Below are 25,134 nucleotides of genomic sequence, written 5' to 3'. Positions count from 1 at the left end.
AAGTCAGGCTCCATGCTCAGTGGTGAGTCTGCTTGAGATTTTCTCTCCCCTTCTCCCTCTGCTCTTCCCTCCACTTGCATGCTCTGTCTCTCTCTAATATAAATAAATCTTTAAAAAAATAAATTAATAAAAATAAAAATGAAAAGCTTTAAAACTGAAAAATACTGGGTAAAAAAAAAAGTATGATTTTTCCCCTTAGTTCCAAGGTCCCTCATCTCCATTTTACTTGACAACCTACTATCACAAATTCATGCCTGATAACGTATTATTCAAAGGTGTTCTTTTTCTGAATATTAAGGTTCTAAAATCTCTTACTTTGATAGCCAGTCTTTTTCTAGTGTCATTTCAACATACATGTCTATAGACACAATCATGGTATCTGAGAATCCACCTCTTACATCATTAAAGAGGTACCTATGTACATTTTTAGTCCCTGTTACATGAAATATTTTTTCCTTTAACAGCACTGATTTTATTTAGAAATGTCAGTGTAGACTTCTTATCAGAACTAAGGACAGGATCTATTTCATATGCATGCCTCTGAAATCTTGTTCAATGCCTAATACACTGTGAAGGCAATGGGGATTTCAGATCTTACTACATTTTAGCACTATTTCTAAGAGGTACATCCATCCCCAAACAGCAGAATACACATTCTTTCAAGTACACATGGAACATTCTCCAGAACAGATAACATGTTAGGCCATAAAATAAGTCTCAATAAATTCAGGAAAACTGAAATTATATCATGCATCTTTTCCAGCCACAACAGTAGGAAATTAGAAATCAAACACAAGGAAAAAATGGGAAAACACATAATTACATGGAGGCTAAATAACACATTAGTAACCAATGAATGGATCAACCAAGAAATAACAAAGGAAATTAAAAAAAATGGAGATAAATGAAACTACAACAATCCCAAATCTTTAAGATGCAGCAAAATCTGTTCAAGAGGAAAGTTTGTAGCAATACAGGTATACCTAAAGAAAGAAGAAAAATCTCATATAAACAACCAAACCTTACACCAAAAGAAACTAGAAGAAGAAGAACCAACAAAGCTCAAAGTCAGTACAAGAATGAAAATACTAAAGATTAGAGCAGAAATAAATGAAATAGCAACTAAAAGAATAATAGATCAGATCAATGAAACCAGGAGCTGGTTCTTTGAAAAGAGAAATAAAACTGATAAAACTTTAAGCCAGACTCATCAAGGGAATAAGGGAGCACTCGGTTAAATAAAATCAGAAATAAAGATGATAAATAAAAAGTAACACCACAGAAATACAAAGATTATAAAAGAATACTATGAAAAATTATATACCAACAAACTGGACAACCTAGAAGAAATGGATAAATTCCCAGACACATATAATCTTACAAAATTGAATCAGGAAGAAATAGAAAATGTGAAGAGACCGAATTAATAGCAATAAAATTGAGTCAATAATCAAAAACTCAAATGGAGTTTCCTCAAAAAGTTGAAAATAGAGCTACCCTACAACCCAGCAACTGCACTACTGGGTATTTACCCTGAAGATACAAATGTCGTGATCTGAAGGGGCATGTGCACCCAACTGTTTACAACAGCAATGTTCACAATAGCCAAACTATGGAAAGAGCCTAGATGTCCATGAAAAGATGAATGGATAAAGAAGTTGTGGTATATATACACAATGGAATACTATGCAGCTGTCAAAACCCCCAAATCTTGCAACTTGCAACAATGTGGATGGAACTAGAGGGTATTATGCTAAGCAAAATAAGTCAATCAGAGAAAGACAATTATCATATGATCTCACTGATATGAGGAATTTGAGAAATAAGGCAGAGGATCATACGGAAAGTGGGGGGAAAAGTGAAACAAGATGGGACCGGGTAGGGAGACAAACCATAAGAGACTGAGGGTTGCTGGAGGGGAGCGGGGTCAGAGGGATGGGGTGACTGGGTGATGGACAATGGGGATGTATGTGCTATAGTGAGTTGTGTAAGACTGATGATTTGTGTAATTGTGTAAGAATTGTGTAAGACTGTGAATTGTGTAAGACTGATGATTCACAGATCTATACCCCTGAAGCAAATAACACGTTATATGTTAATTAAAAAAAAAAATCTCCCAACAAACCAAAGTCCAAGACATGATGGCTTCACAGGTGAATTCTACCGAACATTTAAGAAGAATTAATACCTATTTTTCATGCAACACTACATCAGAAACTAATGATAAACTGTATGATGACTAACATAACATAATAAAAAATAATAAAAATAGAGAAAGAAAGAAAGAAGAGCTAATAAGTGTTCTTTCAGGGCACCTGGGTGGGTCAGTGGGTTAAAGCCTCTGCCTTCAGCTCGGGTCATGGTCCCGGGGTCCTGGGATCAAGCCCCCCATTGGGCTCTCTGCTTGGTGGGGAGCCTGCTTCCCCCTCTCTCTCTGCCTGCCTCTCTGCCTACTTGCGATCTCTCTCTCTGTCAAATAAATAAATCTAAACAAACAAACAAAAAAAGTTCATTTAAAAAAAGAAAAAAATAAGGGTTCTTTCAAATTCTTCCAAAAATTAGAAGAGGAAGTAAAGCTTTGAAATTTATTGTGTGAGACCAACATTACCCTGCTACCAAAGCCAGGTAAAGACACTACAAAACATACACACACACACACACACACACACACACACACACACTGCAGGTCAATATCTCTGATGAACATAGATGCAAAAATCAACAACATATTAGCAAACTGAATAAAAAAAGTCACTCACCACAATCAATTGGGATTTATTCCAGAAATGCAAGGGTAGTACAATGTTCACAAAGCAATCAATGTGCTACATCACATTGATAACAGAAAGGGTAAAAACCATATGATTATCTCAATAGATTTATAAAATTCATACAACATCCATTCATGATAAAAACCTTCAACAAAGTAGGTTTACAGGACCATATCACAACATAATAAATGCCATATATAAAAAATCCACGGCTAGTATCATATTCAATGGTGAAAAAGTAAGAGCTTTTCCTCTAAGATTGGGAACAAGATAAGGCTGTCCACTCTCATCACTTTTATTTAACATTGTATTAGAAGTCCTAGCCACAGCAATCACATAAGAAAAAAAATACATAAGAGGCATCCAAACTGATAAGGAAGAAGTAAAACTTCCACTATTTGCAGATGACATGATATTATACACAGAAAACCCTAAACACTTCACCAAAAAACTACTAGAACTAATTAATGAATTCAGTAAAGTTGCAAGATACAAAACTAATCTACAGAAAACCGCTGTATTTCTACACACTAATAGTGAAGTAGCAGGAAGAGAAGTTAAGAAAACGTCCCCTTTTAGGATTGCACCAAAAATAATAAAATACCCAGAATAAACTAAGGAGGTAAAAGACCTGTACTCTGAAAACTACAAAACAATGATGAAAGAAATTGAAGATGATACAAACAAATGGAAAGATATTCCATGCTCATGTACTGAAAGAACCAATACTGTTAAAATGTCCATACTACCCAAGCTATCTATAGATTTAATGCAATCTCTATCAAAATACCAACAATATTTTTCACAGAACCAGAACAAATAATACTTAAATTTGTATGGAACCACAAGACTCTGAATAGCCAAACCATTCTTGAAAAAGAAGAACACAACTAGAGGTATCACAATTCCAGATCTCAAGATCTACTACAAAGCTGTAATAATCAAAACAGTGTGGTACTGCCACAGAAACAGACACACAGATCAATAGAAAAGAACAGAAAGATCAGAGGGGCGCCTGGGTGGCTCAGTGGGTTGGGCCTCTGCCTTCAGCTCGGGTTGTGATCTCAGGGTCCTGGGATCAAGCCCCACATCGGGCTCTCTGCTCTGCGGGGAGGCTGCTTCCTCCTCTCTCTCTCTCTGCCTGCCTCTCTGCCTACTTGTGATCTCTCTCTGTCAAATAAATAAATAAAATCTTTAAGAAAAAAAAAAGAATAGAAAGATCAGAAATTCTCAGACTTTTAGGGTCAATTGATCTACAACAAAGAAGGCAAGTAAAGGCAATGGGGAAGAGACAGGCCCCTTGATATTATAACTGAGATGGTGAAGAAAATGATGTGCATGGACTCTGCTCCCCCAGAAAACCAGGCCTTCAATGTGGTTTTTATAGAATTTAGAGATGAGAAGATGCTGCCCTAGTTATTATCTTTGTTCCCAAAATGTTTGCAGTTGATACTAGGATTTTAAATCAAAATAAACCAAGACTCCTAGCTCAAGAAGAAATTACAAATGAGAGCAGACCAAATTCGTAAATATGGGTGCACTTACGAGAAAGTCTGGATATAATATATCAGTTCATATAGCTAGAGGTATCTCAGCTTACCTGCTTGTATGCATGAAACCCAGACTCAGTGGAGGCCTACATTTAATAAAACGGAAATGTCACAGCTTCTCTGGCATGATACAGAAGAGGAAATCTAAAGGCTCAGAATGACCAGAATATTGGAGTGAATTTATCATCTGCAATTTGCATATCCACCCTACTCCTGATAATACCTTTTCTATGGCAGACAAATCTAGTCAGAAGGCAGAAAGCACATCAGCTATTTGAACCGGGAGATTTTATGATGTAGAATTATTAAGTACTAGCAGAATATGAATACTACTAAGAGAGATAAAGAGACCTCTAAAGAATACTGAAATAGCAGATGTAGGGAACAGCCACTTCCTGAAGGGCAGAGGTAGAGTAGTAAAATAAAGGTAAACTTGGAAGAGGGCCTCTATCTTCCAACCTCATTCATCCAAGGCTGAACTTCAGACTTTGCAGATGATGTGGCTGTTGCCCACTGGATGGCAGAAAAGCTCACTGAGGTGTCACAGGTCAAGGCTGGCAAATAGGAAACATGCCTGCTGGAGTGCCAGGAAAAGTTTCTGGTAACTTCCTCACTGGGGTGCCACTAAAATTAGCTAGAAAGCCAACCACCGGCATCCCAGCAAAACTTACTACTAAGATGCTGGCTGGGATCCCCATGAGACCCACCAGACGGTGTGTACTACTAGGTCTCCTAAACAGAGACCACAGAGAAGCTGCCAGCTGGGTTGAAAGCTACTCACTGGCAGCCACAGCATGAGAGCGAGAAGAAAACACTGGAACCAGAAACAGCCTTTCTTTTTCCAGGGTTTTTCCAAGACCCTCTGCTGACAAGCTCTAACTGCGCCAATTGGTCAAGCAGAGGAGGGTGAGAGGTATAAACTGATAACCTGCACAGTTGGAGATATAATGAAATAAAACGGGCCAAGAGGTGACAACTCTTAAAAATGAATAATGGGTACACAGGATTATTATGCAATTCTGTCTATTCTACAGATTTCAAATTTCCCATAATAAAATGTTTTCTCATTTTTGTTTTCCTAAAAACAGAGGCTCTGGGGTCAACCCACTTGGACTTCAAATCCTGTCCACTTACTGGCCAACTATTTTGAGGCTCAGTTTCTCCATTTATAATAACAATACCTAGCTAATTAGGGGTATAGAGAGGATTAAAATAGATATTATATGCAAATCAATTAGAGTAGAGCTGTTATGTGTTAAGTTCTCCACAAATCTTAGCTATTATTACTATTTGTATTATTTATACTGGTGCTGACAGTTGTAATTTTTAAGAGTCCTATTATTAGTACCAAACCATAAAAATAAGCATTTGTAAAATAGGAGTGGTGATTCATAAGAAATTGTTCCATAGATTCAGGTAGTTTGAAGCTTGGAATGCTTACATAAAGATCTGTTACATATTTGTTCTGGAAGGAATAACTTACCTTATCTTTTATTTTGTCAGCTCTAGCATCCAAAGGCTGATTTTTGTTTTGTTCCTGATTACATTTTCGATTTCCTCCACCTGAGCTTAGACTTTTAGTTTGTCCCACAGAACTTGAAGCAGTAGTGGATAATACAGGTGTGTTGATACCAGATACAGATGATGTACTGTTTCCATTTATTGACCCATTTACACCTTGAAAATAAAAACAAACATGTTTATCCAAGAGAATATTACTCAGTCATAAAGAAGGTATGAAGTAATGATATATGCTATATGTAATATGAATGACTCTCTAAAACATCATGCTAAGAAAGTCAGTCATCATGAAAGAAGTCAGACACAAAAAGTCATGTATTGTATGAAATATTCACAATAAATCCACTGAGACAGTGCATAAGCTAGTGATGGCCAGAGACTGAGGGAGGAAAGAATGGGGAGAAATTGCTTAAGGGGTATGGAGTTTCCTTTTAGCATGATGAAATGTTTTGTAACTATACAGAGGTGGAAGTTGTTCAACAATTAATGCATTAAATGCCACTGAATTGTTCACTTTAAAATGGTAATTTTATATTTATCTGAATTTTACTTCAGTTAAAATAATGTTTAGAAATATAATTAAATACAAACATTTCCCTTTTCAGAGCAAACTCACCAAAAGCTCTTACCCAAGTGAGAAATGATAATGATAATAATAATAATAAACCATCCAAAATGCTATTATAATTTGCAAATGCTATTCTAACAGGTTATAAACTGCAGAAATATTAATGATCACTTAAAAGAAAAAAGGAGTACTTGGATACTAGTTTTGATGAATTTAGTGCTTAATTACAGAAGTAAATCTTATGCTGGATTATACAAAGGAGGTAATGAGATACAGAGGAAAAAGCAGTGGAGCTGGGAGTTAGAAGGCCAGGTTCAAATCCTGCCTATGCCACACTGACATGCAAGCAGTCCTCAAATCACTTATTTACTCTTGGACGTGAAATGAAGATACTTCCAATCTCTCAGAGTTATTGTTAAGGAGTAAGCAAGCCATTGTGAAAAAGTGTCTAGTACACTGTTACATAAAGTTACTAAACCTAAACTCTACTGAAAATAGGAATTGGAATGGAGGATTTGTAAAACATCACTTAAGTTAACAAGGAATACCTTTTTCAGGACCATTTCTATTACTTTTTCCTGAAGTTCTTGAATGGAATGAAGAATCATGATTCTGGGCTGGAGGAGCAAACAGTGGTGGAATTCCCAGTAATGGTGGAAAGAAGGTTGCCCCTGTACGACTATGGACATCTGTTGTTCGCCACCATTCTGTACCTCAAAACCAAACATCAAACAAACAAGCAAAAAATACTTGAATTAACTTTCTAGTTAATGTAACAATGCTTTTCATATTTTAATCCTGGAAAAAAATACCAAGTTTCATTTTGGAACAGAAGAGCTGAATTATACACAGTTCTGATCGTCTAACTGTAAGATAGCTTATTAGATGTTACATACTCATCACTCCTCTCATTAAGAAAGTATCCAAGGATCTTCACTTGGCAGCTTCCTTGAACTCAAGTTTATGAAGAATAAAGGTAGTCTATGGTTTTAAAAATAAAATGGAAAACTTGGAAAAGTAAAGAACTGTGTGACTTCTTGATAACTTATACCATAATTTTTCTAAATTAGTAAAGAAATAATATTTAAGAATATACTAATGTATTTTAAAACCTTAGAATTTATGGTTGTACTATTTACAACCTATGTTAAGAATTACCTCAAATTATATACAATTTAAATCTGGGTCTGATAAATCATAAATAATAATACCAAGACTGCTACTGTAAACCAGTATACCTCAAGTTCATTTATGAAAGAAGATATTCTATACTTAATTAAAAACATAAAGATAGCAAAAGCAGTGTTTTTTTCTGTCTCAGGTATTCAAAGATTTCCAAAATAAGTCATATTAAAATATAAAAGTGCTACAAAATTCTTCCCCATAAAGTTAATAAGGAAAGCTTGGAGTTTGTTTATATTTTCTTTCATAAATTATAGCTATCAATGATTGTTTTATCAATGTAAAATGAATCAATGGTAGAAAATCATCAAATGCAATTTAGATATTCAAACAGGGCTCTTAGTTGAAACTTTTAGAAAAGGAGAGAAGCCAAATTTTATAGAATACATTTATCAAAAAGGGTGAAGATTAAGAAGCTATTTGAAAATAATCCAAAAGAACGTCTTGTATTGCCCCATTTAAAATCTCGGAAATAATCTTGGCTACTTGGCTAACTTGCCAGATTACCAAATCATTTATGACCTTTCAGGCTAATCTTCCAAGAGATGTGCTATATTTTTCATTGATTGTAACCAACACGAGGAAATTAGAGAAAAGAAACCGAATAATTTAGTATGGGAAAAATTCAATTTTGTCAGTTAATTGTATGATCTTTAAATCTTTTCTAGGAATATCGTTTCATTAAAAACAGAATGTAAAGATATGCACCTTCATTATCTAATGGCAAAATCTGTTTTCTTCAAAAAGTGAAATGTTCATGGGGGCTGCTATTCTAAAAGGTCTAAAACAGTGTAAGCAGAAAACTGCAAAAGCTATTCTTCTGCACTGCAGGAAGGCACTGCTAGTGAAATGACACCAATGCATATTTAGCAGTGCCTGAATGATGGGAACTGAACCAAGAATAACCATACAAAAGCATTAATCATTTATCCCTGTTTAGATGAAAGAAGTGTATTTAGGTGGGAAGGAAAACTGTATATTTTGGACTTGTATCAGCTCAGTTGGAATCTATTCTTATTTATAGGTTTGAAACCTAGGTTCCAAATTGCTAATAAAAAGGGACTGAGGTTTCCTAAAGATATTTACATTATTTAATACAGAGTCTATAATTAAAGCATTACAGCTGAATGTATAGACTTCATAAACAACACACAGGTTGGTAAGGCAATCTAAGTATAATAAGATTCAAATATTTTAGATATAAAATATGCTCAGAAATAATGCTCAGAAAAAAGCATAACCATAACACTATACTTTAGAACATCACTATAAATAAGGACGCGATGGGGATTAGAAAATAAAAAGTTGGAAAATGTGTATGTTATAAACAAGCTGACACCACAGGTTAAAAAAAAAAGGTAAATAAAATCAAAATATAAATATGAAAGTGGTAGAGCTTCTGACTACAAACTTTACAAATGTCTAATATTTCATAAGAAATAATATAATTTTTGTTCAATGACAAGCTTATTTATCTTCCAAGTTTAAGAAAATGAAAACAAACTTAGTCACTCACAAAACAGTTTGTTCATAAACAAAATATACAAAATAAGGATTACATATATCAGCATATGATGAGTTTCTAAAGGTATTCAAAGAAGGTAACAGCATACTGGCAACATTAATTATATTCAACTGGAAGAGTCTAATATTTCAGATGATATTGGGCCTAGAAGATATAGCAGAATTTTTAAATCTTTCATACTTGATGGAGCCAGATGCTTCACAGAAATTCATGGTAATATAATATAAAAATATAATGACCAAAAGTTATAAATATTTTTAAAGAAATTACTGTGAAATACTATTTAAATATAAAATGGAAATAATATTAGACTAATATCCATTAAGTAATTTTGCATCTGTTGATTTTATTATCTGAAATGCAGAAAGTACATAAAATTATATAGTAAGTTATTCTTTATTTAAAATTTCTAGTAATATCTTTCTTGCGTGTCTTCATTTAATTTTTAGGTGATTTCAAAAATTTGGCATTTAGATGACCCTTCTGAATAAAGGCAATTACAGAGAATTTAAATTTAAATTATTATACCCAATCTACAACTTAAACAAATGAGTCTTCTAGGTCTAGGCATAGTGTCTATTTGGTGAAAACAGTGTGCTTACATAGACATACTTTCACCATTAAAGACTGTCTTGTCATTGTTTATCCATCTCCTAAAAACTGTAAATAACACATACTATGTCAGTGTATTCCTCAATGCACAGAACATAGCAGATGTTCAAAGAACTTTGTACAATAAATGAATGAGTGAATAGTTTAGATAGGCTCAAAAGCAGTGGTATAATAAGCTATGACAAAATGATTTTAAAAATTTTAAGACACCCAGTAACTATATTTCTACTATCTATTTTGATTTTTAATCAGAAATCCTGTATTTCAGCAAATATCTATTGGATTGATCATCTTGCTAAGCAACCATGTTAGAAACTAGCCTAAATAAACTCCTATTAGTATTTTTAAAACAAACGTTAAGGCTTAGTTTAAGACTTGATTTTAACTTTCTAGTCATATTAACCCTCCCCACCAGCTACTCTCTTCCAGACAACTGAATTAAAAGAATATGACTCAAGAAACAGTACTTGAAATATACATCTAACCATCTTTCCATTCTGTATGTAGTTAAAATGAGATGTTTGTTTCCTTTTGAAGAAGCACTTGATAGTTTATTACCCATTAAGGTGGGAAAGAGGAAGTAATAATAATAATAACTAATAATTATGTACTCATTATGTATGCTAAACATTGCAATCAGTACTGATATGGCTTATCTCCTTCAATCTTCACAAGAGCCCTAAGAGGCAGGTACCATTACCTATCCTCAATTTTTCAGATGAGAAAAACTGAGGCAGAGTGGTCAGACTACTTGTTCATGATCACGCAGCTAAAATGTAACATAGTCAGATTTAAATTCAGGTCTATTTGTCTCTAGAATTATGCTCTAATTTGTAAACTTTTTTATAAGACCAAACCATGTATCCCTTGCTAAAATTTATTAAAGTAAAATCAATCACTGGAAAGACATGAAAGTTTAGACTTTGAAAATAATATAACAAGGAAAATTATAGCATGCTTATCCAATTTAAGCTTTAATTTGTGCCTTACTGAGCTCCTGAATTCTCATAATCTGTAGAACTGGGGATAATTCTGGTCTTGCTGTAATGCAAGTGGTGCAAATTTATAGTTGTTCTGATCAAATATGGAAAAATATAGAATTTAAGAGCCAAGTTCATCTTCCTCGGAAAGTGCAGAGAAGTGAGAACTCAAAAGTATAGAGATATTCATTATAAGAACTGGAGTTTACTTTCCATTATAAGTTAAATAATTTTTAAAAAAAATCAAATAAAGCTGAGAAAAATTCATCAAGCTCTACACTCACAATATGTACACTTTCCTGCATGTTATATTTCAATAAAAAGCATGAGAAAAACTTGGCCTAACTAATCACTTTTGTGGCAGATGCCCCTTTCTCTAGCTAAACACTTGCATAGCTATAATCAACACTGCCATCTAGCACACATAGTGTGGGGGTTTTTTTTGCACATGATAAACAGGATTGAGTCAATTCTTGTACAAGAGTTTTAATATACCAGGCATTAGACTATTCTTTTTGTTCAGTTTAATAAACAAATTACTGCTTGAACATTTTCAAGCTTTCCTCCTTTCCTTGAACACTGTTTGTAACAGATGTTTACCTGGAAAAGATGCTAGTTGGGGATGTGCGGCTAAGGCTGTGGGTGTACCAAGTGTCCCCAAACCACCAAATTCTGAATGCCCTGAGCTGGCTGAATGTAGACCAAAGACTGGGTGGCTGACCATTGGGAAGGCACTCGACACTGTGGACAGGTTAAACGGTTGATCCCCAGCTGCTCTGAATAAATGTCCTGGGAGGGAAAAAAACACACTTAAAGTTGTACTATAAAAACAGATGAGATTTATCTGATTTCAGAGTTCATAATTAAAATTTATAGTAATTTCTTATCATAAATTTTTATTTTACATTTTTTCTTTTTCTATTTCTGCTCTTCAAACCCTACAGAAATATGAAAGTACTCTAAAAAAAATGAAAATGAGTGGCATAACCTTATTTACTTTGAATTTGAGATTTGAAAAATAATGTTTTAGGTATAATTGTCACTAATTATAATAATTTGACCCACTGATATGAATTGAACTTTCTGTTAATACATGTACATTATTATCATTTTTTTTTACTCATAACAAGGAAAACAAAAGCGTTCTATTAACATAAGGTTGAAAACCAATGAAGTCAGTCCATAATTTGTCACCAAGCCATTACTCAAATTATCACACACTCTGGGCAAAGCATTCCCAGTTCCAAGAGCCAGCAGTGAAGCTATGGTCTCTGTCCAACAGCTCTCAGGTAAGGAGAGTTGACACCAAAAAGGGATTATATTCTAGCCTAATAAAGCAATATACAAGACAGCATAAAGATTTAATGAACAAACTTACTAAGATATTTCTAAATGCATCCAAGTTTGGTTATCAATATAAAAGTCATTTTTAACTTTGTGATGGAAGGATCACATTCAATTCAAATGTGTGACTTTTCAATCTGCATTCTAAAGAGAATCTAGTTCTAAGTGTCATAAACTCCAGGCTGAAATGTTATACAACTAAAAACACAACTCATTTTTCATACTTTGTAAGAGATTTGACAGAAAATTTGTTAATACTTGGAAACCTCCTTTTACTTCCAGGAAATAATTAAGTTCCCCTAGCCTGATACTATTAAAATAGAGTGTCAAACCCCACACTCCAGTCTATTTTAAAAATTTATTGTATGAAAGGTATTATGCTCTGTGTTAAAATAAGGATAGGTCTTCTTTATTATCTTCTGTTTATATCATACTTAACTGTGCACTGCAATTTAATTGTTTTTAACATAATACATTTGAGAAATGTAAATATAAAAGCTAAAAATAGGTATACTCTTTGTTATCAGTTAGTTATCAAAGAGATCTCTCCTCTGCTTTTTTATTCCCTGAGAGCCAAGAGGAATCATCAAAAAGGTTAGCGTGTACCCTCAGAGACTAATATAAACCTTATATTATGTACTGAAATAACATTACATTTTTTTTATTGAAGTAGTAAGATTTAAATAAATTTCACCAAGTATATCTTATATCAACTTATAAGGTAAAAACTTCTGGTCAAGGTCCCATTATAATAACAAAGTAATTGGATCTCACAGGGAAGATCCTCAATGTGTCTTTGCAAGAAGGCCCACAAAGAAACTGTAGGGGAGCACAAGGGAAAGATAGACTTTGGGTTTCTTTTCCAAGTCAGCCAATCTCTGTTTCTGTTCATCACAGACTAAAAAGAAAATTTGTGAATTCGGTACTTCAGTGTTATCAGAGCTCTAGACTACATTAGCACTACGGTTGAGTCAAACAAAACTAGGGTATACTAGAGAAGGTAATTCAAACATCATCAAGCCTAGTAACAGGACACCAGAAGGACTGTGGATTTTTTTTCTTTTTGACAATTCTCTAAAAGCCAGCTAGTTTCTCTAAAAACATGAACCTGTAACATTAAGAACCAGTATTTGTTTATTTTCTCATGTAAAATCCATGGTTCTCAACAATCAATTCAACTTCATGAATGAGATGTCCTTAATCAAATGTTTCATTAATATTCATTTATACTATGATCAGTTACATTTCCTTTTTTATCAGTTTTCTGGATAAGCAAGTTGAAGTGAACATTCTAGTTTGAGGATTTTAGAATCATTTTTCATTTATATTTTACAATATAATAATTCTTAAATTATATTTGTCAACTCCATGTAACAGTTATTTAATATGAAAAAAGTCTGTGGGGTAAACTCAAAACTACACAAATATGAAAATTCAGAACAGATTAAAATTATAAACGATCAGAGATGATAGAAATACTTCTATGATAGCTAATGAACTGGTAGTAAGCATTCTTAGATGCATAGTTAAAACATCAATTTTATTTTTGTGAAGAAGTAAATGAGCTAAACCCTGAAGTCTCATGAAAAGAAAACACAAACAATATCTAAATGAAGCTGTCATTCTCACAGCAGTAATTAAGAACCAATCATATACAATTTGATAACAAAGTTTTTTTACTCTAAAAAGAGTGATATATAAGAGGAAGTGAGTTTAGAATTTTAACAAAATATGAGCTTTACTCACCACAGATTAAAATGGGAAAAAAAAAGTATAGTCCTGTACACAAAGTTACATTTATGCCTGGCAACATTACAAAGAAGCTATCTTATTCTGTTTTCTTATTCCTTCTTGTAAAATTCTTGGTGAAGGTAATTAAAGCATAGAAAACACCCAAGTGACAAAGGAATCTATAGAGTTTATTCCCTGTTGGTCTATTCACGTTTATATTTAGTAAAAAAGACTAAGACCACATTATAATGATTACAGTGATACCATGCATTATCAAAAATACACATTAGAGACTTTCTCTGCTACACAGATATAGTTGTACACAGAAGAGAAATAATTCCATAACACATTTCATATTTTTCACTATGTTTTGCCATTATAGCAAGAACCTATTAGTCAATGATACAATAAGTACCTCTTTCTCATTAAAAAACTCTTAACACTATGATTTAATGCTGTTTTTCTACCACCTTTAAAAAAACACATATACTAATTCCATGTAAAAAAAAAAAAAACAAAAAACTTCCAGAATTATTCTGTTCTTTATTCAAAAGTTTCTGTAATTCAGGCATTTCATGAACATACCTATAGAGTGTCAGGTGCTATGTTTGGAACTTGGCATACAAGGATGAATGACCTCAAGAAATTCATGGTTGAACATAATTTAAATAGTACTAAACTATTTTTTACACCATGATATAATAAAACAAGTTAGTTAATATTTCAATATTATTTAAACTGGTACTGTCATATGTAGAAGTCAATAATAGATCCTAAATACCTAAAACATTGTCTCAAAGTAGAAATACAATAAATATTTGTCGAACAAATTAATTCACTACTCATTAAGAGCAGAAGAGGCCCATCCATGGGACTGATCCTAAGACCTTCAATTAGAACAGGAAGTTCTTTTGAATCTTCATTTAAACTTGCAAATATACTTCCCAGCTTCCTTTGCCTTACTTCACCGAAGCCTGGTTCTTTTTTTTTTTTTTTTAATTACCACTTGGCCAGGGGCGCCTGGGTGGCTCAGAATGTTAAGTGTCTGCCTTTAATTCAGGTCATGATCCCAGGGTCCTGGGATCGAGCCCCACATCGGGCTCCCTGCTCAACAGAGAGCCTGCTTTCCCCCCTCTTCTCTCCCCTCCTCATGCTCTTTGTCTCTCTCTCTCAAATGAACAAAAATCTTAAAAAAAAAAAAAAATTATCACTTGGTCTTTATTCCTCCCTGATTCCATTTAAGTTGATTCCATTTAAGTCACATACTGGATTTGATCACTCAAAATTCTACCACCTCCAAGCTCTTAAACTCTTAAGTTGCACTCTAACCACAATTTCCCATTTCCATTTTCTTAACTTCTTAGCATGACCTCTAGTCACCCCCAATCTTCTACCACTCCCCTGACCCTATCTACTCTTCCTTCTCAATTTCATCAACATCTCTTCTGTGTTAACCTTGAAAGAAGTCTTACCTATATGTCTACTCCCTCCCCTCTTCTCAGAATCTTTAATATTTGTGCCAAACCTCAAACCTCAAGTTACTGAAGTTTTCTTAATTACCAGGTCCCACTGATCTTTACTTGTCTTAATTTTCACCACTCTGTATAAATCTAGCATTGTTGAGTGCCTCTTCCTCATTAAAACCCACATTCAGGGGAGTGAGGAAGGGGAGGAGGACCAAAAAAACCCCAAAACAAACAAACAAACAAACAAAAAAAACCCAAACAAATCACAAACACAAAACCCATGTTCACCCTTAAGCTCCAGGTCATGGAACTGTTCTGATCTTCTTCTTAACTATATCTTTTTTTTTTTTTAAGATTTTATTTATTTATTTGACAGACAGAGATCACAAGTAGGCAGAGAGGCAGGCAGAAAGAGAGGGAGAAGCAGGCTCCCCCCCCCCCCAGCAGACAGCCAGGTGTGGGGCTTGATCCCACGACCCTGGGATCATGACCTGAGCCCAAGGCAGAGGCTTTAACCCACTGAGCCACCCAGGTGCCCCTTAACTATATCTTTTAATAAAATTCCTGGTCTGGTTTATTGGATTTTCTTTTCTAAAAGTAAACATTCTTAAGGATTTTGTCCAGCTACGTTTATTTCTTTCTTTATGCTTTCTCAGTTATTTCATGTGCTTCCACTGTTTTAACCATTACTTCTATGCAATTAATTGGTAAACTAGGATTTAAGCTCTTTGAGGACAAAAACTGAATCTCATTTATCTTAGTATCCCCAATACCTGCAAAGTATGAAACACAACTGGTACTTAACGAATGTTTTCCACTGTTGTATTTTGGTCACATTATTTCCTCTACTTCACACCTCTCCCATCCCTCGCCTATGTAACATGCATTTTGATTTCTTTTGCCTCATAATCCTATCTATCCTAACCATCTCAAAAACATATTGCCTAAGAAGTATCCCTGAATTTCCCAGACATGTTTTGCGGTTTCTTTGAACTTTCATGATTACTTGCTATCTTTTACTGTACCATTACTAGGATTTAAAGTTACAAAGGAAAAGGCCATCTCTTAATCATTTTTACTCTCTACAAAACACTGCATTAAAAAACTTATCAGTTGCAAGGGCAACACTTCCTAATACCTGCTACAGACAACTAAAATGATAGTTTTCTTTGTTTCCTTCTTCTTTTAAAAGGATATTGTAATTATTAGTGATTAGATTAACTTGATTAGATGGAATGATTAGAATCATTCTATCATTGAATGATTAGAATAACTTAATCGTTCTTAAATGATTAAGAATACAGTTGATCCTTACACAACAAGAGGTAAGGGCACCAACTCTCCCTCCCCCCACTGCAGTTGAAAACCCACCAGTAACTTCTGACTCCTCCTAAAACTTAACTACTAACAGCCTACTGTTGACTGGAAGACTTACTGACAATTCAACAATCATTTAACACATATTTTGTATGTTATCTATATTCTATGCCATATTCTTACAATAAAGTAAGCTAGAGAAAATGTTAAGAAAACCATAATGAAGAGAAAGTACATTTATAGTACTATACTGTATTTATTTAAAAAAAAGTATGTATAAGGGGACTACACAGTTCAAACCTGTGTTGTTCAAAGGTCAACTGCATATCTCACTTTTTCTCTGCTCCAATTATAAAAAGCAATGTTTTTGCTTTACAATATTACTCAAAGGTCTTTGGGAAATTAGAAGCTGATTTAATGAATTCTTTGTTGTGCTTTTTAAAAAAATTTTTATTTTATTTTTTTTCAGTGTTCCAAAATTCATTGGTTATGTACCCCACTCAGTGCTCCATGCAATATGTCCCCTCCATAATACCCACCACCAGGGTCATCCAATCCCCCAGCCCCCTTCCCTCCAAAACCTCAGTTTGTTTCTCAGAGACCACAGTCTCTTGTGGTTTGCCTCCCCTTCCAATGTGGCTTGTGGCTTTTATCTTCTTATACAGCAGGGGGTGCTGTTTAGATTAAACCCTCATTCCATTATCAGAACAATGTCAGCCTTCAGCTGTATTAAAATTTTAAGCTACTGTTCACAAGGTGATTTTTGATCATGGACTGGTAGTGGTTCAGTGAATGCTATAACTACATTTAAAACAAAGCATATTCTGTATTAATAAAAAAGCAGAATGATACTGTTTTACATGAAACAAAATACAACATGAGTCAAAGAGGCTCTATTAATCTTACGACTACAAAATAAAATTATTTGGATATTAGAATGTTCCACATTTGTAGAAGCAATTTTTTCTACATTTATATATCTAATATCAGAAGATGCTCCCAAATAATAACTTATGATTAAAACTCTTAAATTTTAGTGCTGTGAAATGTGTAAACCAGACGATTCACAGACCTGTACCCCTGGGGATAAAAATACATTATATGTTTATTAAAATAAAAAAAAAAAAAAAGTACATGCCTTAAAAAAAAAAAAAAAAACTCTTAAATTTTGTTCAGAGAAAATATCTGCAACGTGATAAATATATCATAAAATGAAAATACTTTTAGGAGATTACACTTATTCTTTTTAACAGATATTAATATTCAACTGTAATTTCAATATTATGAACTTTTTAGTTTCTATTTTAATGGGTAGGTAACAAATGTGCACATTTTGCACAATAAAAATTAATATCCATCTGTAATACCTAACTTCTGACTTTCATTATAAGAAGCTGAACACTTTTGAGCACAGCTTTTCAAATTCTGCTAGCCAATCTAGGTATAAGTGATTTAAAGCAGCTACATAAAATGTCAGTGTCTCAGTAACAAGGCATGGTAACTGCAAATATCTTTATTAATGCTAGTGCATTTCATGCCACAACACAAAAAGTATTCCCCCCCCCAAGAACAGAATAGTATAAATACTGTACTAATGTCTTGAACCTGAACTACCAGTGAACAAAATCTCCTAACAGTCAGAAAAAGTCCAGATAGCCAATTAAAGCAAAATAATTATATGAAGTACGCTAAAGCATCTGATCTTTGTAAAAATCAAGGAGACGGATTACTATGATAGCACTCCACAAATGTTGCTTTTTGTATGCTAGAAATAAAAATGTCTTTAATCTTTTCATTGCTTCTCAAACTTGTTGCAACATGTCTTCAAACTCTTGTCTCTAGTTCTTTAAAATTATAAGCATAATTTTATGGCATTGCAAAATCAGCCTCTAGTGTACAAACTGCAAAGTATGGTAATCATAAAAAATGGCAGCACATTCAAGTAAAAGCTATGTGCATACTTCAACACTAGTAATGAATAAGTGTAATAACCAAATAGAACATCATCAAAATTATTGTAAATTAAAGAAATGCTCAAATTACTGGTTCATATTAAAATTCTTAAATATATTAAATCTTCAAATATTCTGGAATTCAAAATGTACAAACTATAATCTTGAACTTTGATTAGAGAACAGAAAGGATTCTATAGTTAATGGTGACATTTCCTGCAAATAATCTTCATTTCATTCCTGCACTGTCAAAAATTTCTCAGCCAGTTAACTCCTACATTTTAGTATTTAAAAATATGCATGGCATAGAAAGAAAGTCTTCACTTAAAGCATTTATTTTGAGATTTTAGGACTCACAAGAGTTTCAAAATTAGTAGAGTCCCAACCACCCCTATGTTAACATCTTACAGACATAAAATAATTTTCAAAACCAGGAAATTAATCTTGATGAATTAAAATTAACAATTTATTCAGATCTTATCAGTTTTAGTTGCTATATCTCCTTAATTTTCTCTTATTTGTGACAGTTCCTCAGTCTTGTCTCTCATGATCTTGATACATTGAAGAGTACTGGTCTGGTATTTTTTTTTTTTTTTAAAGATTTTATTTATTTATCTGACAGGGAGAGATCACAAGCAGGCAGAGAGGCAGGCAGAGAGAGAGAGAGGAGGAAGCAGGCTCCCCGCTGAGCGGAGAGCCCGATGCGGGGCTCGATCCCAGGACCCTGAGATCATGACCTGAGCCGAAGGCAGAGGCTTTAACCCACTGAGCCACCCAGGCGCCCCTGGTCTGGTATTTTGTAGAACATTTCTCAATGTGGGTTTGTCTGATGCTTTCTCATGATTAGAAGAGGTTATGCATCATTGGGAAGGAGAAGCAGTACATCCTTCTCAGCGCAACATATCTGAGGTCCAAGATGTTGCTATGTGTACTGGTGATACTAACTTGGAACATTTGATTATGTAGTGATTTGCCTGGATTCTATGTAAAGTTACTATTTTCCTTTCAAACATTTTTTTTTTTAATTAGAAAGCAAGTCATTAAAAGTCTAGGTAACAAAAGCTGCCACTCTCTAACACTGAACATGGTAAACAGTTCTTGATTCAGTTTAGCAAATGATTGTTGCTAAAGATAGGAGCAGTTCCTCTTTTGTAATAAGCATTTCTGTTAGACCAATGAAAGGATTTAGAGTTCATGGATTAAAACGCTAAAAATATATAATATTTTATATATAGCTTCATCTTCAAGTCCAGCTATACTTTAATAATGAAATAGAGAAAAGGTAACTAAAATTAATTGAATTCCAAAATCTTATTTTACCTATGTTTCAATAAATAAAAAATTCTTATAATGAGCAAAAATTATTAAAATCAGCTTTGGAAAACATACGGGGTATATTAATTTGCTGGAGATGCCATACTGAAGTACCACAAACAAAGTGGCGTATAACACAAGCCACATCTCACAGTTCCAGAGGGCAGAAGTCTGAAATCAAAGAGATGACAGGGTCATGCTACCTCTGAAAGAACTAAGGAAGGATCTGTTCTATGCTTCTTTCTTAGCTTTTGGGAACCTCAGACATTCTTTTTATATCCTCACATGGGCTTCTCTGTGCATGTCTCTGTGTCCAAATTTCCCCCTTTTATAAGGAAACCAGTCATATTGGTTTAAAACCTACCCTAATAACTTCCTTTTAACTTGATCCTCTGTAACGACCCTATTTCCAAATGGGTCACATTCTGAAATACTGGGGGTTAGAATTCCAATATATCCTTTTTTGGGAGGAAATAAAATTTAATCTATAACACTGGGTTTATTTTTATGAGTACTTAATTAATTTGAAGTACCTTTCTATAGTAATTTACTGTTAAAATTCTAAACTAAAACTACAAATAAAAGTTAAAGTAAAATAATATTTCAAAAATAAACCCACTGAGGAAGGCTATATAGCTGAACATTTGAGAGGCTTTTTAAATGAAATTTATAGATATCTACACTATCGACAAAGCAACTAAAAATGTTATAATAGTTATTCATATCATAACATAAATACTAAAAGAAACTGGAATGAAACCTTGGGTTTATTCTTAAACCCACAAGAATAGGCTACCTCTTTTTTCTTTCTTTCTTTTTTTTTTTTTTTAACGATTCTCTAGTGACTATAAACTTAAGCCCTGGTTATTTTTTAAATGAGAAGTTCTAATAAAATAATAATCTTGGACTTGCAGGGTTTTATTTATTCATACCCTGTTCAGTAAGGTCAACTGATCCTTTAAGATTCCTCACCATGTGGCTTATAATGCCCATCCCCAGCTAAAACCTGCATAGCCATTTGGTACTACCAGAACAAAATACAGCATGGCCTAGAAAAATTACTAATTAAAGTCAATTTATCATCTAATTTTCAAGTCCAAGTCCTGCAAGTTCATCTCCTTCCTTTTGTCAAAAATTGCTTCTTAAGCATGTATTTTGTGCCAGGCACTGACTGGATACATGCTGATAAAAGAAAGCAGATATAGTTCCTGCCCTTCAATGTAGAGAAAGGGACAAATAAGTAAAATAACACCAAATGTACAATTATATATTGTGAAGAGTATAATGGAGGAAATTATTGAGGACTAAAAATATATGATAGTGGAACAATTACTTTTCACTATGAAAAAAGGAGAATTCTCCAATTAATGTCTCCGGACATTTAACCTGAGAAAAAGCGTAAGAAAGAACCAGCCACATGAAGGTTTTCCAGACAGAGGGAGAGCATGTTTGACATCCTGGTTTGGAAAGAATGTTTTGTAACTGAAGAAGTAAAAGGCCAAGGACTCTGAAAGATAATGGGAACAGAGTGACAATAATACCAGGTAAGTTTTAATTAGGCAGAAATTAGATCTTAGAGGGTATATCAGTTAGGTCAAAAAGTACCAAACACCCAATTCAAAATGGCTAAGTGAAAAGGTGAATGTATTAACTCATATAATGTAAAAACTTTTGAAAACAGCTCCCTTTAGACAAGGAAGATTGATTGAAACTTTACCAGTGTCTAATTTCTCTTTCTTCTCTTGGCTCTATGTCCTCAAATGGGCCCTTTCTCCTATATTTGTGGGACAAATAAAAATCCCAGAATGGGATCTCTTCGTCTTTGATTAGTCTGACTTACATTATGTGCCCATTATTCCTTACTCCTTACTACTCTGTGGGAAATAAGATATTTGGACTGACTAGACTGAGTCACATACCATTCCTGGGGTCTTAAGTGAAAAAAAAATTTTTTTTAATATAATTTAAAATTTTTTTTCAGTGTTCCAAGGTTCATTGTTTATGTACCACACCCAGTGTTCCATGCAATACTTGCCCTCCTTAATACCTAGGACCTGGCTCACTCAACCCCCCACCCTCCTCCCCTCCAAAGCCCTCAGTTTGTTTCTCAGAGTCCATAGTCTCTCATGGTTGGTCTCTCCCTCTGATTTCCCCCAACTCACTTCTCCTCTCCATCTCCCAATGTCCTCTGTGTTATTCCTTATGCTCCACAAGTAAGTGAAACCATATAATTGACTCTCTCTGCTTGACTTATTTCACTCAGCATAAACTCCTCCAGTCCCACCCATGTTCATATAAAAGTTGGGAATTCATCCTTTCTGATGGAGGCATAATATTCCATTGTATATATGAACCATATCTTCTTTATCCATTCATCTTTTGAAGGGCATCTTGGTTCTTTCCAGTTTGGCGATTGTGGTCATTGCTGCTCTGAACATTGGGGTACAGATGGCCCTTTTTTAAGTGAAAAAAATTTTTAAGTGATTTGTTTTGGGGGGACACTTTAAGTAATATTGTAGTAGTAGTGCAGAGGTCACATGAACCATCCACAGAAAATGATAATAAAAACTAGATTTAAAAAAAAAAAAACAAGAAATTTAAGGGGGAAATTCTGGCAATGAGAAAACCACAGAAAGACTGATGCTCAAATTCAGAGCTTAAACTACCCAAATACCTAGCTACAAGTATACTGTGCATGAATGGGGAAGGACCCCAGGGGCACAGCAAAATAGTTAGCAGAGAATATACAGAAATCTACTCTTGAAAGACAGAAGTACACACGTCAGGTCAATTGAGTTTAATGTATTTCTTAACTGAGTACATTCCTTCACCATGATTAGCTTAGATAGCAGAAATCCTGAAGTGTCAGAATACAGAGTTCAGAGTCCAAATCTGGCAGAGCCGCTGCAAAGTAGTGGGTAATCTTAGAAGCAAGGAAATCAGAGAGAAAGAGACTCATCTTTGCTTAAGTACTTGGCTAACCTGACCATTTTCACAGACCCACAGGGTGCCAGTCTAAAAAAGCAACAGTGGAGAGCCAGAAAACAGGGCACAGATCATCATCAGTATATTTTTTACAACAATGACATTAAAATGGACATCAATTAAAAAAATCGAAATGTCAAATTATTGACTTCTAAATAACCCATCGGTCAAAGAATTCATAAAGGAAAACAAAGTATTTTCACTAGAATAATAATGAAAATAAATCAAAGTTTGTAGGATACAGCTATTGCAGAACTTAACAGGGAAATTTATAGCCTTAAATGCATATATAAGAAAAAGAAAGGTCTTAAATAAACGAGCTAAGCCTTCCCTTTATGAAGTTACCAAAAACAAAACAAAACAAAACAAAACAACAACAACAACAGAAAATCACACTCACAGAAATACAGAAGGAGATAATAAAGGACAGAAATCAATAAATCTCAGAAATCTGAGAAAAACCAATGAAACCAAAAGCTAGTTTGTCAAAAAGATCAATAATATTGATAAATCTCTAGTCACAAAGGAAAAAGGGCACTAATTATTAATATGAATAATGAAAGAGAAGACATTCAAAGGATAAGGCACTATTTGGACCAACAATGTGCCCATAAATTCAATGATTTAGATGAAATGGACAGCTTCTTGAAAGACATCAACAATCAAGGCTCACTAAAGAAGAAAAAGATAACCTGAATAGTTCTGCATTAATATTTAAAAAGTAGAACTCCTGTTTTAACGTCTTCCAAAAACAAATAAAGCAACAACTACAAGAAAACCTTGAAAACCCAGATGACTTCACTGGTGGATTCTACCAAAAATTTAAGGAAGAAATAATATCAATTTGATACAAACATTCCCCCCAAAACAGGTTTTCAAGAAGGAGGGAGAGGTCAACTATATCATTTCTCACGCATCTCAAAAGAGATTTCTTTTGCTTTTTTAAAGATTTTATTTATTTATTTGAGAGAAAGAGACAGAGACAGTGCAAGCATGAGTAGGGGGAAGGGCAGAGGAAGCAAGAGAAGCAGACTCCCCACTGAGCCCAGAGCCTGACGTGGGGCTTGATCTCAGGACCCTGAGATCATGACCTAAGCGGAAGTCAGAGGCTTAACTGACTGAGCCACCCAGGCGCCCCTCAAAAGAGATTTGTACTACATATACATGAGCTATTAAATATTCTGAATTAAAAAAAACTGCTGAAACTGGAATAAAGCTCATCTATGTGTATTAGGAGCTTATTACACTTCACAGGTTGGGAGATACGACAGGGGGCATCACTAGATGAGCTCAAGTGAAGAGGTAATTTGCTCATTTAACATTTGTTCTAAATTCCTTTCACTATATCTTCCTGAGATGCAGAAGCTGGGCAGCTAAAAACTACATTTACTAGTCTCTCTTACAGCCAGGATTCTGGTCATTATTTAGATTCTGCCAAGCAGTGCTCGCTTCGGCAGCACATATACTAGATTCTGCCAAGCAGATGTGTTTGGAAAGAATTAAAAATGGAGTTAAGCTGGCAGATTAGCAGTGCATGAGGCATCCTTTTGGCTGGTATAGATCTAGCAGGCAACACAGATCAACCTTGGAGGCAGTTATATCTGTGGTTCCTGATTACTGGATTGCAGCTAAGTTGGTGTGATCCATGGAGTCTTCAGTTAGAACAGTGGTGTCCTGATTGAACCAATGGTAGTTTCCTTAAGCAGGCCAATTCAACATTAATGCCCTGAAATCATTTGTGGGAATGAGGGAGCTAGCTCTTCAATAATTTCATAAGTACCCAGAAACCTCTTTCTGCTTAAATAGCATTAGTGGTTTGTGTTATCATGAACTGAACTGACTGATGTATCAACTAACAGCCCCAAATGGTCACAGTTGCAAAACCAAAAAGCCAATTCAGTCTCTCACAACTGGCTTGATATCTGATAGCCATAGACATTTCAAAGTTAATACTGAAGGAGAGATAAGTGAAATCTTTAAAAATACATATGTATGACCTTGAAGGGAAAAGAGGAATTCTTAAGACAAAAAGAATAAGTGTAAATAAAAATACTGATAAATCTGACTACATTAAAATTGGAAGTTCTATTAATCAAAAGGCAATTTAGAATTAAAAAAGACACCAAGACTGGGAAAAGATATCTCCCACAAATATAACTGACAAAAGGACCAGCAACCAAAATCTAAAACACTCAAAAATTTATAAGAAAAATATACATAATCCAATAGAAACATGTATCAAAGCCCTAAAATATCACTTTAAAAAAGAAGAAATCCAAAAGGCTAAAAACATAAAAGGGCACCTTAATGAGACAC

The 25,134-nt window shown here is 34.1% G+C and overlaps 1 protein-coding gene across 1 annotated transcript in view; it reads right to left on the bottom strand.

Annotated features, from left to right (window-relative positions):
* The window catches only part of BAZ2B (bromodomain adjacent to zinc finger domain 2B), a 426,011-nt gene that overhangs the window by 106,788 nt on the left and 294,089 nt on the right, over positions 1–25,134 (bottom strand). Inside the window, exons 6-8 of the mRNA XM_080798618.1 lie at positions 11,310–11,498; positions 6,959–7,123; positions 5,805–5,998 (exon numbers count right to left, since the gene is read on the bottom strand). Of these exons, the coding sequence (XP_080654744.1) occupies positions 5,805–5,998; positions 6,959–7,123; positions 11,310–11,498 (548 nt within the window). The remainder of the gene's footprint in view (positions 1–5,804; positions 5,999–6,958; positions 7,124–11,309; positions 11,499–25,134) is intronic.

Source organism: Martes martes, assembly GCF_963455335.1.
Source record: "Martes martes genome assembly, chromosome: 3".
In the NCBI taxonomy this organism is placed as follows: Eukaryota; Metazoa; Chordata; class Mammalia; order Carnivora; family Mustelidae; genus Martes; species Martes martes.
Note: the sequence above shows the minus strand (reverse complement) of the source record. Positions and strands in the feature narration are given on the sequence as shown.